Genomic DNA, 16,846 nt, shown 5'->3' on the forward strand with positions numbered 1-16,846 from the left:
AGAATTCCCAAAATAAAAAAGAAAACCCCACTGGATTTCATGTATGGTCATGAATAATAAAATTAATTAGATGGAGAGTGAAACCTGCAATGTTACCTCCCGCTTACACATCCCAAACAGCAACACAGTAAAATATACAGTATACAAAAATAAACAGTATGCGAAATATGCAGTAAGAATAACAATTGTGCAGTGATTGAGAAAAGCATCACTCCAGGTTTTCTGCATTTTGATTGTAGCTTGAAGAAGCAGATGTCTTGCAACATAAATTCTGTCAGGTCAAATCAGCATCAACGAAAGGATAAATAATTCAGCCACAATTAAAAAAAAAAAAAACAAAAACCAAACAACAAAAACTTACCCACACAGTTGGTTCCAGCAGGATCAGGCTGGTAGCCACTGTTGCAGTTACAGCGATAGCTGCCACGCAGGTTTTCACAAATCCCATTGGAGCAAATATCAGGATCCAAAGCACACTCGTTAATATCTGCATCAGCACAACGACAGAAGACAATCAGGCACTGCCAGGTATGACAAACCTGCTCCTGTGAGAGGTGTGGACAAGACCTGACTCACTGGATGCTGGGGCTCTCAGTCAGAGCCGAGGCACAGCACAGGTGCAGCCCAAAGGCTGAAACAGGTGATTACTCCTTTATTTACTAGAAGGCCAAATGTGAAATACTGCATCCAGTTTTGGGCCCCTTTACATGGGCCCACTCCTCAAGCCTCTTATGCAACTGTAGAAACCTTGGTACTCCTTGCTAAACTCAGCCCCAGAGTGCCCTAGATTTCTCAGTCCCACGCCTACACACCTGGGCAGCTTTCTTCTGTTCCTCACAGCATCCTTCCCTGGCTCCACTGACACTGCATTTCCTTCTCCCACTTCAGTTTGATCCTTACTCAGCCATGCTGTTCTTTCCCCTCCTTGTCTGGTTTCTTACACATGTGAAGAGAGAGCTCTTGTGATCTCAGGAAAACATCCTCAAAGCTCTGTTCTGCTCCTCCTCCTGAGGGCAGTTTCCCAGGGAATCCCATTCACTGATGCCTTAAGCAACTGGAAGTTCATGCTCATGAAATTCAGGGTGCTGTCTTTACCCTCCACCTGGCCCACAACCCTCAACTCTGCATGAGTCCAATAGGGCATGGCCAAGGCACTCCAGGCTGCCATCAGTATGGACATCACTAATTACTTCATTAGTTCATCACTCATTAGTTCATTTGTGTTGGTAATCAACAGGTCCAGTAATGCCTCTGCTCTGTTTAAACTATCACCAGGATTAAGAAATTTTCCCATCAGAGTGCTCCAGGTGTCTCCTGAACTACACACAGCTCATGTCAGTGTGGCTGAATTCCCTCAGCAGCATCAGTGCCTGAGGTGTTAGAAGAGGCTGAAGGGGCTGGATTTGTTCAGCTGAAGAGAGGGAAGATCAGAGGGACCTCCAACAGCACTGATTTTAATGATTTAATGATTTTAGATGATTACAAACAAGATGGAGGTGCACAACAACATGGCAAGAGACAACACTTGCAAGATACAACAGTGGAAATTTAAATTAAACACCAGGAAAACAAATCTTCACCATGAGTTGAGGAAGCTGCCCAACGAGGCTATGGGAACTCTATCCTTGGAGATTTTCCAAATTCCCCCAGGCAAGGCTTTGAGAAATTGTTTAACTTTGAATATACCCTTCCTCTGAGCAGAAGGTTAGGTTGGATCTCCTCCAGATATCCTTTCCAACCTAAACTGTCAGGGAACTACGTGTTTGTAACACAAAGCTTGATGCAAAATACCTAGCCCACGGACCCAGTGCCTCATTTAGGGATCTAGGTAAGAAGTTATACATTACTAGTTGACACATAAATTTTCCTAATACATAAGTAAAGCACAGGTCAAAACTACAGCATATTCAATCCTGTAAGAAGTTACCGGAAATTTAAATTTTTCCTCAGACAGACAGAACAGGATGATGGATGAGTTATATACCCTGAATTTACAGTTCCATATAAAATTTCTGCTGTAGTTGGAAAAGTCCAAAATATTCATATGAACTGTAAGAAGAGGAACAGACTAATTTTAATACTTCTTGCCTCTGAGGAAAAGAGGGTGTTTCAATATTTTCCTTCTTCTCATATGGTAAGCCCATTACTTTAAATAGTTCATTTCCCAAACCCTGGAAAGAAAGGGTGCTGGCCTAGCTATGACAATTCATGAAAGGCTTTGTTTTATACTTGTAAGGCTCAATTTTTTGTAAAGAGTATTTCGTCTTTAACCATGGTGCAGTTTAGATACTGATTTAATACACTTAATCATACATGCATTTGGAAAAAACCATGCTACCCCTGGATAAAACTCAATGCTCTGAGACATCTGAAAAACCTTGTAAGAAAATACAATTTGGCATGCCACTTCAGATTGGTAATTTCTTTAGAGCAAAATGCATTCTGCAGTTCATTAGACATGTCTGTATCTTGGGGACAAGCCACACAAGGAGTGTACAAGTAGTGACAGGAGCAGAAGCATGGAAATTGGGGGCAATGTGGCTCTACAAGAGGCACAGAAAACCCTGTGTACGCTCTAGAAAGCTGAACAAAAGAGGACTTCAGTTGAGACATGAATGATCTTTGTCAGGCACTTGGTAGACAGCACAGTTGTCTCAATGTTTTAAGGAGAAATTGTATTTTCCATGTGTCCAAAAGGACACATGAACCCCTCCACCAGGCTGCATGCAAATTCTTATGGTAGGATGCTGCTTGTTCAACAGTATTAATGAATGCTGACATTATTCCTCTGAGATTTAGAGATTCTTCAATGGATCTTTTATAATTCACTGAAAAGTAAACTGAGAGAATTCATAAACTCCATGGATTTCACAGCACTCATGCAAGTTTACAGCATGTTAAGCAACGAAGAAAAAAAATATGCAGATACTTACAGTACTGAACAAAACCAGAATTTCTTTTATTTAAGTACTATTTTTAGAAGTCATTTAGGCTATTGCTAAAGGTAATAATGGGAGTTCTTATTCTGTTTCTGCTGCATAGAATAGGAGCTTTAATGCTGACAAGGATAATTATTAACACATCAGACAAATACCTAGCAATAAATTTTATGTTCCTATATCCTCCTATTCCTTCTTCAACCCATTTTACTTATCTGGCAGCTGCAGCATGCTTTGCCCCTACTTCAGACCTGGCTCAGCCATTATTTTTTAAAATCCCTGTCTCTGTGGTACTAGAAAAAGGACCTGGAGCTTTGAAGTTCCCAAAACTAAATGCAAGTGGTCACTTTCAGGATTGTTTTTCATAAGGATATGTTTTTTTTCAGTTAAACTCCCTTCCAGTTTTTAACTCTACAGAGATACAATCTGTTCATGGACACGATCCATGAGTGAACACTGGATCTGGAGTGAAAAACTGCTCTATTACTATCCCAACTGACTGAAATTCAACTGCAAATGCAAGTGACTCCTGTAAAATGAGAGGAGTCACTCCTGTTTTATGGCTGATCTGAAAAAATCGCTACTCTCAAAAAAAAAAAAAAAAATTTCTCTAGACAGCACTCAAATATTGTAGTCTGAGGATTAAAATACTAAAATTAACATATTCATCTTTAAGTTAAAAACTCTAGTATGTTATCAAGAAAACAATTCTGTGGATTTTTTTTTTTTAATTTTGAATCATTGTCCTGGGGTGAACTTAAGATGCTGAATTGTTAAATTGTTAATTAGCTGTTAAAATTTCAATGTAACAACATTTCAATGTTAACAACAAAATGTTGTTAAAGAAACAATTTAATCCACTTTTCTTGAAAGAAATTTACCTCCCGAACTGCCTGGGGGAGGGGCCACTTACATCTGCCTTCTAGAAAAAAACACTTCAGAAATTTCCTCCCAAAATTTGACCTGAACCATAACGTAAACCGTATTTATTAAATAGAATATGCAACATACCTCTTCCATCAACAGTAATACCTATTCCACCGCTGCACAGGCCATGGAACTCAGCTGCTCAGTTGTGGAGATGGAGATATCAGAGAAAAGAAAACGTTATTTCCAGTATTTCACCTTCTTTCATTCTAAACTAAACCCACGCAATTTTTTTTCCAAAGTAATTTTCCTACAATGTAACTAATGAAATGCCAATGTTCACATGAAATAACCATTTATGGATAATTTAGTTAAATCTGTATGGTAGCACTCCATCCTCAACTTTCATATATATATATATATATATATACACACACAAAACCAAACTTAGATGACCAGAGTTAAAAAATTAGGTGATTTTTTTAGTCTTGACACGACTGTCCTCTCAAGTTACTGCTTTTAATCATGCTGTCAGTTTTACTTGGTTTTTTTTGTAAATAGTTTTCTTCTATACATTTATACTAAATGGAAATTCTGTCCAAGATGCAGACTATCTCTGTAGTCAAGAGATTCTGTTTTTAAATCAATTCCCAGTTTTACTTAAGGAATTGATTCTTATAAAATGAAATATATACTTCTAGAAATAATATGGGCTGCTCTTTTAAGCTGGATTGACTGGACCAGGAAATCTACAGATTTATTGGAGAGTTCTGCTTATTCTCTTGCAAGAATTATTACTTATAGCAAACATTTAATTCAGGAACCCAAATTCACCCTGTTCACTGTTCTTTAGAGCATGAAATAAAAATCAACAATGAGATTTCAACAAGAGTTTTGTTTAAAGTCTGTGTGTTCACTGCACCACTCAAAGAAACACAGAAATTTTACCTGAGTTTTTGGCAGGGCAGGGATGACATGGCTCTCCAAAGCCATAGTCAGGGTTGGCACAGCAGCATTCAGACTTTGTCACAGCACCAGGGAAGGGACGGACACACAGCCCTTTCCTGATGCCCCCGTAGCATGTGCTACGCACGTGAGTATCTAAAGACAAAGCACAAGGGAAGAAGTAATTATTTCCTCAGGCTGAAAAATAAATGTATGCATACTATCCCAAAGGCTAAAACCCATTAGTTTTGGTCAACAAAAAGGTCACACTGGCTACATCTGCACTGCCTTAATAATTTTGATGAGACCAAGGCCAATTCTCAGTGCGGTTGCCTCCTGGGACTTTCTCCAGAGCACTTTCAAACCACCTAAACCAGGATTTTGTGACCAAATTCAAAGGCATTCCAAAGGACCCAGGAAGGGCAACCCACACAGCTCTGTAAATCCATCAACAAATACCCCAGTAAGAAACACAGAACAGCCCGGATCAGCATGTGGTGGCTGATTCTTCCCTTTGGGAAGTACCACAGACATCTCTGACCTCCAAAATGGTTCCTCAGGCAGGACAACTCACCAGCAGCCCAGGGCTGGTAATATGGGAGAATACCTGCTTCTGGAAGGAGGAGCATGGTCTCCAGCTGTATTCACAAGATCATGAACAGAAGCGCAATTTTAGCAGAGTGTTCAGACCAGCAGTTAAGTGACACGACCATCTTAATAGGTTTGTACATAAACAGGCACTAGTGCTGGTTTAGCACACCAAAGAGGCTCCAAAATCTAGCTGGGAACAGCAATCTAGCAAATTTTACACACAAGTAGGCAGGAAGAAAAGCAGTGCTACTGCCCAGACTATGAGAGACGTTGTGGGGTTTGTGATTAAAAACACACTCTGGAAGCTAAAGCGCCATCCTTGGGGAGAGGCCTGGAAATGGTGATCTGGATAAACCACCACTTGTCACACAAACAGAACACAGAACGCCTGAAAGGTTCTTCAACTCCAAAAATCATGTCAAAAAAAGGCAGCAGAGAAATTATACAGGCCAGCCATACATGTGTTAGGACTCACCATGTACATGCTGCCAATCTTACAGCTGATTAATCACATAAATCAATCTGACAGCCTCGACCAGATGCATGAAATGTCTTCCAAGACACACCCTCAATACCTACCTTTACAGGAATATTAATCTCCTATACTTATCCAAGAACTATGAGAATGTCTCTGAGACTGCTTTTTATGCATCTGTTTGGGTTTTGTTGTACTTTTCTGGTTTTGGTCTCTCTAAGCTGCAGTGCTTTTTCCCATGTTTGCTTACAGGATAGTATAAGAGATCTTTTAACAAGCATGTGATTGGACAGTTCTTCTAAAAATGTGTAGCTGAGAACTGCAAGGTACAGATAAATAGCCTTTTACTTTTGACTCCTAAAATTCTACAGGAGCTGCAGAAATACTCTTTGTTTCAGGTATCTCTATGGGCTAGAAGAGAACTCAGCTTTAATTTATGCTACTTGACAGTCCCCCAGTAAAACCACCATGCACTGTGGCCTGGACATGAGCCTGAGTGGACTCAGAAACTGAAACGAGTTTGAAGGAATCCAGACAGCTCCTTGCTTGAAGTATGACCCCAAAACAACAAAGGAAAGTTGCATGAGAAGCTTTACAGTGAATGCTGCATATCCAGGGCCAATCCAAATAAGAACTGGCAATTCCTTATGTGTTCTGTCGGCCCTTTGAGCGTTGTAAGCTGGCTCCTGTATAACAGTACTGCCTGCACATAAATGTTTTCTCTTGCTTTTGGTGTCCCATGGAACAGATAGTTCTGGAGCACAGCTACATATGTCCTAGATTTCACAGTTTTTTCCTTGCCAAGAATCTAGGTGAAGCCAGTACAACTCGCTTGCACTTGACATCAGTAAAAGATTATGATGCTTGAAAATTGTCCAGGACTTTTGCACAAGAAATGTCTGTTCGTTTACTTTGCAAAATAATTGGTGGCATCACATCCTTTCCCTCCATCTCAGACAAGTCCAGCTGCTACCCTGACAAGTTTTGCCATGAACAAAGGGACTTCAATCACTGCCCTGTCACAGAAGGGGAGGCTTCCCCCTAGCTATGTGTCTGTGAGGGAATGGAGAAGCAAGTCAAGGGAAGGAAATGGCACCAAGGGAAACTGCAGAGGGACAGAAGACTGTGAAAGTATGAAGGAATCACTCTGGAGGAAGGTCTTCAAAGATGTGGAGTGTGGGAAGCAGCTGAAGGAAGCTACAAAGGTACTGAGCAACTGCTCTGCACTAGAGAGCAAGTGCTTCAGCATACATCAGTGCTTTCAGAGACATGACACAGAAAACCTGGGGACAATCTTGTGCCTAATTACAGGAAAACAGTCTGATCTACACCATCAGTGATTCACCAAGCCTGTGAAGGATGAAGAACCAAACTGGCTCTCCCACAGCAACAGTATGACAGGGAGAATGTCCCCCCTTGGGTTGTGCTAGGAGCAAGAATGAGAAGGACAGGCACCTCTCTGTGGATGATTCAATTGCTGCAGGCACCTCACAAAGCTCAGGTTCTCCAACCCACAACAGCTCTGAGTCTGTACTTACTGATGACCCTGTGCTGCTCCCTCTATTTGTTTGATTAGCCTTTGGCTACTCATTCCAGAGCACCAAGAATTTATTTTTTGCCCTGGGATCAGAGATTAGCATTGCTGCTACTGTACTTGTGTACCTGCTTATGGGACTCTCCACTCTGTCCCAAGGCACGGCACTTCTATAATAAATACTCTTAAATTTGGCAGTGTAGCACTTCAATACCTACAGAAATTGACATTTGTAGTCAACATCAGGCGGACCAGTGCTTGACCCACACTCAGGGAAAGTCACTGCATCCATCCAGGAGCCTTAGAAGGACAAATCAGGCTTATGACAAACACTTCTCCATTTGGCTCTGCAAAATTACCAGGGTAAGATAAAGCTTAGTTACTCTGTCCTGGATGACTCTGTCTCTGGGCAGAGGTAATTAGAAGTGTCTCAGCAGAGAACAAACAACACTGTGTGAAGCTAGAGCCACAGCTCAGCACAAGTTCTGAGGTGATACACGCTCACACACAGAGCCAGCTGAGGTGTCCAAGCATGGAGCTGCAGCTGAAAGTACAGCCAAACCTAAAAAGCCTGCAAATATTCAAATATTGGAAGTTTGGCTCCAAGTATTTATCTAGCTGTTCCATGACTCTGTAACTGCTCCTTTTCCAAGCATTTGTTCCCCTTTGCTGCACCTTCTTCAAGCTTGTATAACATTTTGTGATTGACTCAGCCATACTTAGAAATACTAAGTAAACCAGCATTTCCTTTCTATGTGTACCCCCACCAGGATCAAGGTCATTATTCAGAAGTAAAATAGAGCTCAGAGAAAGAGGGGGCAGCTGGACTGTGGGCTCTCAGGTTTTATATTCCTTGCTGGTTACCTAGCAGACTTGTGGGAATGCTCTTACAAGATGTACAATTTAAGTTATTAATTTCCAAACTACCAATGATCATCTAGCAGCTAGAATGTCTGAGAAGTACTATTTAGGTCATGCAAAATATGGAATTGAATAGCCAGACACAGAATTCCTGTAGTTAACACAGCATGTGGATTACATATAAACACACATACACCATTCTGAACAGTGCACTGGCTTGGAAATTCTATTCTCAAGTCATGTGAGGATATTTTGTTATGCAGTATTTTAAATTTGCTATGTTACTTTATGGCCGGAATAATTACATCATCTTTTTTTAATGAATTTTCCAACTAGATCATGATTCTGCTTTAAGATTTTTTGTCCTATGAAGGGAACTTCCTGTTGAAAATGTAAGCATTTATGGTAAACCTTAAAGCTGTGCAGCACGTAACTTCTAAATAAATGGTGTTCACAGACGATGGCCAACCTGTCAAGCCTTTTGCTGCTAGTACTGTGGCCACATTAGGTAAATGAAAGCACAGAAAATTGAGTACTGTATTGATTCTTTGCAGCTGTATCACTGACAGGGGTAAAGATGAGGCCAACTTGGAACACAAAAAAGGTACTGAACAGCCTGTACTCAAATCTGGGTTTGTTGGTGTGCCACTGAGCAGTGAAATTCCAATATTTAAAACAGTACAACAGGCCTTTTCTCATTGTTTTACTTCTCACTGCTTTTCTCCAAACTTTTAATAAACCAGAAGAAAACAATTCCACTACCACACAGGAGGGAACACAACTTGCTTTTGTTGGTTCAATCTTCAGTACAGTTTTGCTTACTAGAACATTTAATTTACTTAAAACAACAAAATCTGTGTTCCAACTGAGAGACTGAGAATGTGTTTTAGCTTTTTTTGAGCCTATGTTTTTAAGACAGTCTCAGTTTTTATCATGCATTTTTAAAGCTGAACTGGTAACAGAAGGGGCCAGCTTGTGCTGTCACTTGGTAGAAACACTTGTCTTAGATTTTGTTTTGAAGAATTTTGAACTTTAGCACCATCTGAAATGTTATTTGAAATGACCTGATAACAAGAAGATGAGGATTTAGTATGTCCCATCCCTTTGGTGTGAGAACCTCCAAGCACTGTGATGCAGTCTGCTTTTCCTTTATCTGGAAATATGCTGATAAGACAAAGGCAGATACAACATCCATGAGTCCATCAGCAAGAACAGTTGTAGCCTGATGAGAGACATATGCAGGAGCTAGGGAAGGAGACATTTCAAAGATGTAGAATTGATGTTCTGAGACACACAGGGAAAATCCTGGGGATTAAATTAAGGAATTTTGCAAAGTACACACAGTATTGTAACTCTCAGAAGTCCCTAATATTTATTCCTCTCCTGTCAAATATTTATTTCTCTCCTCCCTCCTCATCAGCAATCAGCAGAGAACAAGGGATTGAATACTTCTTGCCTTTTATACTTCTGTAATTCATCATCTTGAAAATTATCCATTTTTTGCCCCACGAGCTCCCTGAAAATATGCTAGAGCTCCTAGCAGAGCTTAGTAAAGAATATCTTAAACTCCAACCAGTACCATTTGAGAGGATAAGAGGCTGATTACATGGCAAAATATTATTTTTCATCAGACTAGAACGGGTATGTCTCAAAACCAAAAGGAGATGCCAGGAAGAGCAGGCACTTCAAGCTTACTTTTACATGAGTAACAAGAGGTACTGCTTCTCCCATTCCACAGAGGAAATTAAGTTTCTTGTCTTTTAACAATAGGATTATGGGGTTGCATCTTGTTTGTGGTTTGATGTCAACATTATTTAGAAGGAAATAATTTTATGCATTTGATAATTAATTAACCTAATAATTCCACTTGTTTTTCTATGAAGAGAAAAGAATAAATCTGACTTACCTACACACACACGACCATCAACTCCAACAACCAAGCCAGGTGGACAGTCACACCGAAATGAGCCTTCAGTATTTATGCAATGACCATTCATGCAAATTCCTGATGTCTGGCATTCATCAATATCTAAGAGGAGGCACGACACTTCAGCAATCAATCTCTTTTTAAGTAAGATTACAGCTAACAGTTTCAGAACACTACCGATTTACTTTATGATAGCAGACAACAATATCTTTGTTTTATTTCTAATAAAAATTTAATCTTGGAATAACCAAAATTCCAGCTGCACAAACAAAAAAAATCTCCAAAACATGCAGAAGAACTTTAGGATTAGAGGTACTTCATATTCCCCATCAAGCAAAATCAAGGATAAGTTTTCCCCTTTGTCCATCCCATATTTCAATTTTGCTTTAAAGTATGGCTAAAGAGCACTAGACACAAAATATCCTTATGATCGTTAATTTTAATTTCAAAGAACTTTTAGGTGGTCACCAATTTCTAAGCACAACTGAATGTTATTAAGAAAAGCACAACTAGTAGAAATGGTTAAAATTCAAATCAGAAGACTAACAATTTAGATGATTTACTAGAAGTGGCTTCAGCCCAAACATACCTCTATGTGCAGCAACAGGTATCTTCAATTAGTCTGCTGAAACTGAAGCTAAATCAGACTGTATTCTTAAAATGTTTAATAGAAGTTTTTAGTGATTGCACTTTAAAAGGTTTGCAAAGCTGTGTGACCCATACAATGACCCAAGTGCTATGCACTCTGAATTATCAGGAAAATGATGTGGAAAATACGTGTGTGGGGGTGGACTTCATCAATGCAGAATCTCTCTAACATCTTAAATTTACCACACTGCTGCTCACTTTACCCTTTCACAAAGAGCCTGAATATTTTGATGCATTTACAATGCTCCAAGACTTTTCAGAAGCTAATTTACTGATCATTGTGGCTTTCCTAATACTATTAAATACTTCTTTCAGTAAATTAAGGATCTATTTCCAGGCAGCTAAAGAAATCTACTTTAGTGAGTGGCAAGGTGTTATATGGCTTTGAAGCAATCCACGTTACCAGACTGCCATTCTTGCAGGGATGAACAGACAGGAAAAGCCATTTTCAATCAATCCCTCCCCAAATTTCACATACCAGTACAGTAACGTCCATCTGGAGCCAGGACAAATCCTGGTTTGCAGATGCATTTAAAACTCCCATCCTCATTTATGCACATCCCATTCAGGCACATGTTTGTGGTGGCACATTCATCGTGGTCTACAAAACATTGCAAAGAAAATTACTTTTAGTTTCTCAGCCTCCAGAAGACAACACAGTGAAAATAATCAGTCAGGACTGGTGTGGCATATTCCTTCACTTGAAGATTAATTTCTGATCATAACTCTGATAAAGTATCTCAAGAGTTTTCACTCCATAGAAAAAGCAGCAAATTTTTTTTCATGTTGTGATCAGTTGCTTCGCATTTTTCAGCAGGCTGTGTATGGAAGGACAGGGTGTGTCTTTCTTTCATAGATGAGAGGATAAATAGCTTCCATTGCCTGAGAGAAATTGCTGAAGAAAATACCTGTTTTTAAATTTGGCTGCATGGTGGCAAGAAAAACCTTGCTAGGTTTTTCTTGCCACCATGCAGCCAAATTTAAAAACAGGTACTTTCTTCAGCAATGCTGATTTGTGAATCATTTGCTGTGAAGCTTTATGGAAAAACATTATTCTTAGGACTCCTGACAAGAGGTGCAGCTTCAAAAACAAAAATTAACTCAAATTTTCTTTGAGATCATATGGTTCTGTACAACAACTATTTGAATGAAGGGGCCTCTAAGTTCACAGTATTTCAAAAAGGGTAATTTCAATGTTCCTCACCTGTAGTATGAAGCACAATTTCTAGAACCACCAAGCTAATGCCTGCCCCATTCTTTACAAGGGTCCTTACCCACACAGTTTCTTCCGTTTGCAGTCAGTTCAAACCCAGCATTGCAAATGCACTGGAAGCTTCCCTCAGTGTTCACACACCTTCCATTTTTACAAAGAACACCATTCTGAACACACTCATCGATATCTAAGGGGAAGAAAAAACAAACCAAGCCAAACAAACAAAATTCTACACCAACAGAGAACTACAGTTAAGATAAAAATGCACTTAGAGACAATTATTGCTTTGAAAAATACTGGTACATCACTAAAACATTACTTAGAGAAAAGTTCAAAAGGAAGTTAAGAATTTAGTCTCCTTGCATCAGGGAAAAATAATATTTTTACACACATGTACAGCAAATGCTACATTTTGTGATACTTTGCAATTTCTTCATGAATACTTTTAAAATATGATGAATACTTTCATCTGCATGCATACACAAAAAACCACCTGTCATTCAGGTTTTTATTTCTTTTTTTTAGAACTCCTGTCTAGGAAATTCCCCGGATGGATATTCCAGAATAATGGATAAATATTAAAAGACAACAACAAAACAAAGGAGGTGGCAGCCCAGATCTACAACGCCAACTAATTTAACATTGGGATTTACTGAAATTGCACTCCTATCTTTCAAATTCAAATGGAGTCTGATGCAAAGGGTCAGAACATGGATTTTTCTTACCAATGCAGGCTTGCTTGGTAGGAGTTCTCTGGAAACCCGCGTGGCACTTGCAGTAATAGGAACCAGGTGTGTTGACACAGTCCCCATTGGAGCAGGGGTTTGATGTGCACTCATCTACATCTGCTGGCAGCACAGAGAAGCATTAGTGACGTCACAAAGTCTACAAGGTTGTTTTTTTTTTTCCCCCCAAGTCTGGAAGCTTCTGAGTGAGAAAGATGGTAACTAGCAGCCAAATGCTAATTACTAAAGCCTGTTCTTGGTGAAAAATCAGTGCTTTGCCAGGAACACAGGGCTGTTCTTGGTTCAGCTAGGCAGGCATTTGTAAGAACTGAAGTAGCACTGCATCATTTGTAAGCATCTTGAGGGACAACAGAAGAAGAATCTTCTGGGGGATTTTTAGACCTGATGGTTGCCTTCATGGTTGATTTAATACAACCCAGTTTAATTTAACTCAATGGCCATTTATGCTTCTTCACAAGAAAAAACAATACTAATCAAAGCAGGCACTTAAAATTGAGAGCAAACCATGGCATCCAAAACCCACCCCTATTATATTACAGGTTTGCTGTAAAAAACTGAGGAGGGGTTGCACACCAGCAGGAGGGATTCTTAATGAGACCACAGCCTGTGCACCACATCTCATTTATTTATACCCCACTGCTCCCTCAGTCCCAGTCTTTGAACTGAGTAATGCCAGATTCAACCTAACCCTTTTCTATAATGTAAATTACTCTCCTTTCCAAAAGTTTTGGGTATTTGGGTGCAACCAAATACATTTTAACCAATTTAAATGTCAGCTAACTGCTCAGAAATAACTCTTATTTGACATGGGGCTCTGAAAACTTCGACAGTTCTTTTCAAGAACCCTTTCCCAAATTTGATACCTAGTAGTTACCAGTGAGTCAGAGGTGTCTTTGGCCATGACAGCTATTCCCAGATCTAAAATAACATCAACTGCTCTCCCCATTACATTTCTGTAAACCCTCCAGGACCCTTGCCCACTGTAATCCAGGGAGAAGAGTGGGTGTATCCCACTGATCTGGTAGGGCAGGACTGCTGGCTCAGTCCCCACAGCAGCTCCTAAAGGATGATCTAAGCAGCTACTCTCTGTTAGAGCTCAATTTTCAGGTGACAAATGGATCCCTTGATGAAATCCCCCATTTCTTTATCAGCAACTTTTGCTAGTTTGACTTTTTCCTCCAGCTAGGTCCTTCACTTTATTTACAATGTACTTGTAATTACTCATCTCTTCATTTAGGCAGTCTTTTAACACCAAAAAGCCAGTGGTGATCTGCAAGAGTTTCTGGCATCTGGCTGAAAGCTGCCGTAAGAAACTCTGAAGCTGATCAGTTCCTAACAATGATGACTGTCCCCTGCATTTTGCAGTGCGTGCTTCCAGAAATACCAGGAAAACCCCAGGGCAATTTTCATTATCATTTCCATTCACTCCTTATCAAATCTGGTTCTAGAACTTAGCTCATTACATCTTAAGAATGCGTCAAGGGATGCGTCAAGAAATTGAAATCATAAGAATATTTATGTGTACTTTCTAGAAAGTGTTGTTCCACACATAACTTCTAAAGTCACTATAAAATATGGCAAAAGGTCAATTTTGTTCTAATTTAATAATAAATAACACCCCATATTTAGCAACAATTACTGAGTTAATGAACACAAAGTTTAAGCCCAGGGCATGACTGTACAAAAAGAGATCTGTGTTTACAGAAGTCTCTGATATAACTGCCTGGTCTTGGTGCCCAGATACAATCTGTGTAAACATTTAAATGAATAAAGGAAAAGCAAATGGAAGATTCAAACCTCCCCTCACAAGTAATTAGCTCATTCACTTCTGCATACCTGCTGATCCCACCACCACTGCAGTAAAACCAGAGGAATTGAGACAAGATGAAGAAAAGAGGAATTTAAGGTGTTAAATACAGAGGTAACTGAATTTTTACATGCCAGTCTGTGTCACTGCAGTAGTTCCCTGCCCTCATGTTTCCCTGCCATGCCTGGATGTTGGGATGCTCTTTGTCACGAGTGGAGTGATTTTTCACCAGAGATGATTTTTCCTCAGTGCCCAGCTGATATAGAAAGGGGTCAGGGAGGACTGAACACTACCCCTTCAGAACAAAGAAAGTCCTCAGCTACCAACAGAACATCAAACTCTGAATCACATCTTGACAATAATTTTTTGTCAAGTGCCCTGATTCAAATGAATTTACTGTATTTATATCTTACTTTATTATAAGGGAGCACAGAGAGAACTTATAGATACTTGACACAGCACTCATCTGTTTTGTTTAGTTTTCCTGCAGAGAATGACATTTAGGACCCTCTCTATTACAGGCTCCAACTCGCTTCAAAAAAAGCCCATATGTTCATGCTCCAAAGGATCTGTCTGTAAGTTTATAAACTCTGCAGCAGGAATGCAGAGGTTCTCTATCAAACAGCTGACTTAAGCTTCGAAAATCCTTCCAAAGCCATGTGCATCCTTCATGCACATGACTTCCACATGAAATATGCATCTTATTTTTATAGGCTCTTGATAACTGAGGGAAATGGCAAATGTATGTTAATATAAAGGAGTTGTTGGCTTTGATTTTGCATTGCAGGCATGCATATTCCAGCAGTATAAACAGGAAACATTTAGGACAGAGATATTTAACCCATTTATTCTATCTCCCAGCATACCCCCTTGAAGGTCAAATGTTTGTCTTTCAGCACTTGCCTCACAACATCTCCACTTTTCAGTTTTTCATCACTAACAACTGCCAGAATTTTCTCAGGCACAGTAGGAAACTTCCAAAATCCCCTTAAAAAGCTCACTGCAATGAGTCTGGAGACAAATTATAAAATTTTAAATAGGCCTGTTTGCATTGACAAGACAACTAAAATTCAACACAGCACACCCACAGGTTTGCTCCCACTTTTTCAAAAGTCTCTACAGTTGTATCCAGAGTTTTTTGAAAAAGAAATTAACAAGGAAAGGAAAATTAAACCTGTCTATTTTGGAGAAAAGGATTGACCATTCAGAGTCAGACCACTTAGGACACTCATGGTCCTTGGCCCATCAGGAATGTTCTGTTGTGAGAACAGCATAATGCAAGTTTAGGTCAGAGACAAACAAGTAACACCACAGTTTTTTGGTTTGGCAGGATTAATCTTGAAACAGGACTTTTCTTTAACTCCATAGAAAAATATGTAACCATTTCTGGATTTAATTTATTGCTTTGGAAGCAGGCAGACAGACAGAGAAGTACAGATATAGTGTTCATTTATGTGCCATTAACCCTATTTACCAATGCCCCAAGACTGTTCTGTCAGAAATAAGATAAATATTCAAATTATAATACAGAAATCTACTATAATTCATATATATATATATATATGAATATATATATATATGAATTTTTATACATATGAATTTATATATACACACACATCTATATAAATTAGAATATATATCCTGTCTATATTTCTAAGAAAATTTCCATGTAGTTGGCAGCAACTACTGTTCACAAATCTCAGATTCAGGGGGAGAACTTAAGATACTTTGGCTACTTCTTTATAATACAATTAGAAAATAACTGAAACAAAGCTGTGTTATTTACAGAGTTCACAGAGTTATTTGTAATTCACAAAGTTTACTCTCTTACTAAACACCTGAATTCAAGCAGCAACTGAAAAGGCAAACCACTGCAGAGCTGAAACTAGTAATGACTGATTTATTTCACTCAAGAAAAATATGGGCAAAATTACACTTAAACATTTTTAAGCCATTTTGGGGTGGTCTCTTCCCATGCTTTCCATGTGGGACAGCACTGTAGCTGGTACTGCACCTTCAGCTTATGTTAAACCAATTGATTTTTTTTTTTATCCCAGTGCATCCAAAATTGTCTCTGCTTTCAGTTTACTCTTTCATGCTAAGGTAAGCATTGCAAAATCAAGATTAAGTTCTTTAAGTGAAGACACATTTTTACTGGCCAAATACCTGTAAACTAGGTAATTAACCAGGTCAGTTTTTTTTCCCCCAATGCACCTATCAACCTATCCTCACAGTTTTCAGGCACTGGAACCCCAAACTGAAAATCAGATACAACTTCACTATTATCACAAGC

The 16,846-nt window shown here is 39.2% G+C and overlaps 1 protein-coding gene across 1 annotated transcript in view; it reads right to left on the minus strand.

The window, feature by feature from the left end:
• FBN2 (fibrillin 2) overlaps positions 1-16,846 on the minus strand; it is a gene marked incomplete at both ends in the record, with an annotated part of 118,672 nt that overhangs the window by 63,357 nt on the left and 38,469 nt on the right. The window contains 7 exon segments of the mRNA XM_084224742.1: positions 362-487; positions 3,951-4,004; positions 4,755-4,907; positions 10,119-10,241; positions 11,266-11,388; positions 12,062-12,187; positions 12,726-12,845. Coding sequence (XP_084080868.1) covers positions 362-487; positions 3,951-4,004; positions 4,755-4,907; positions 10,119-10,241; positions 11,266-11,388; positions 12,062-12,187; positions 12,726-12,845 — 825 coding nt within the window.

Source organism: Fringilla coelebs (assembly GCF_963513975.1).
Source record: "Fringilla coelebs genome assembly, chromosome: Z".
NCBI classification, from domain to species: Eukaryota; Metazoa; Chordata; class Aves; order Passeriformes; family Fringillidae; genus Fringilla; species Fringilla coelebs.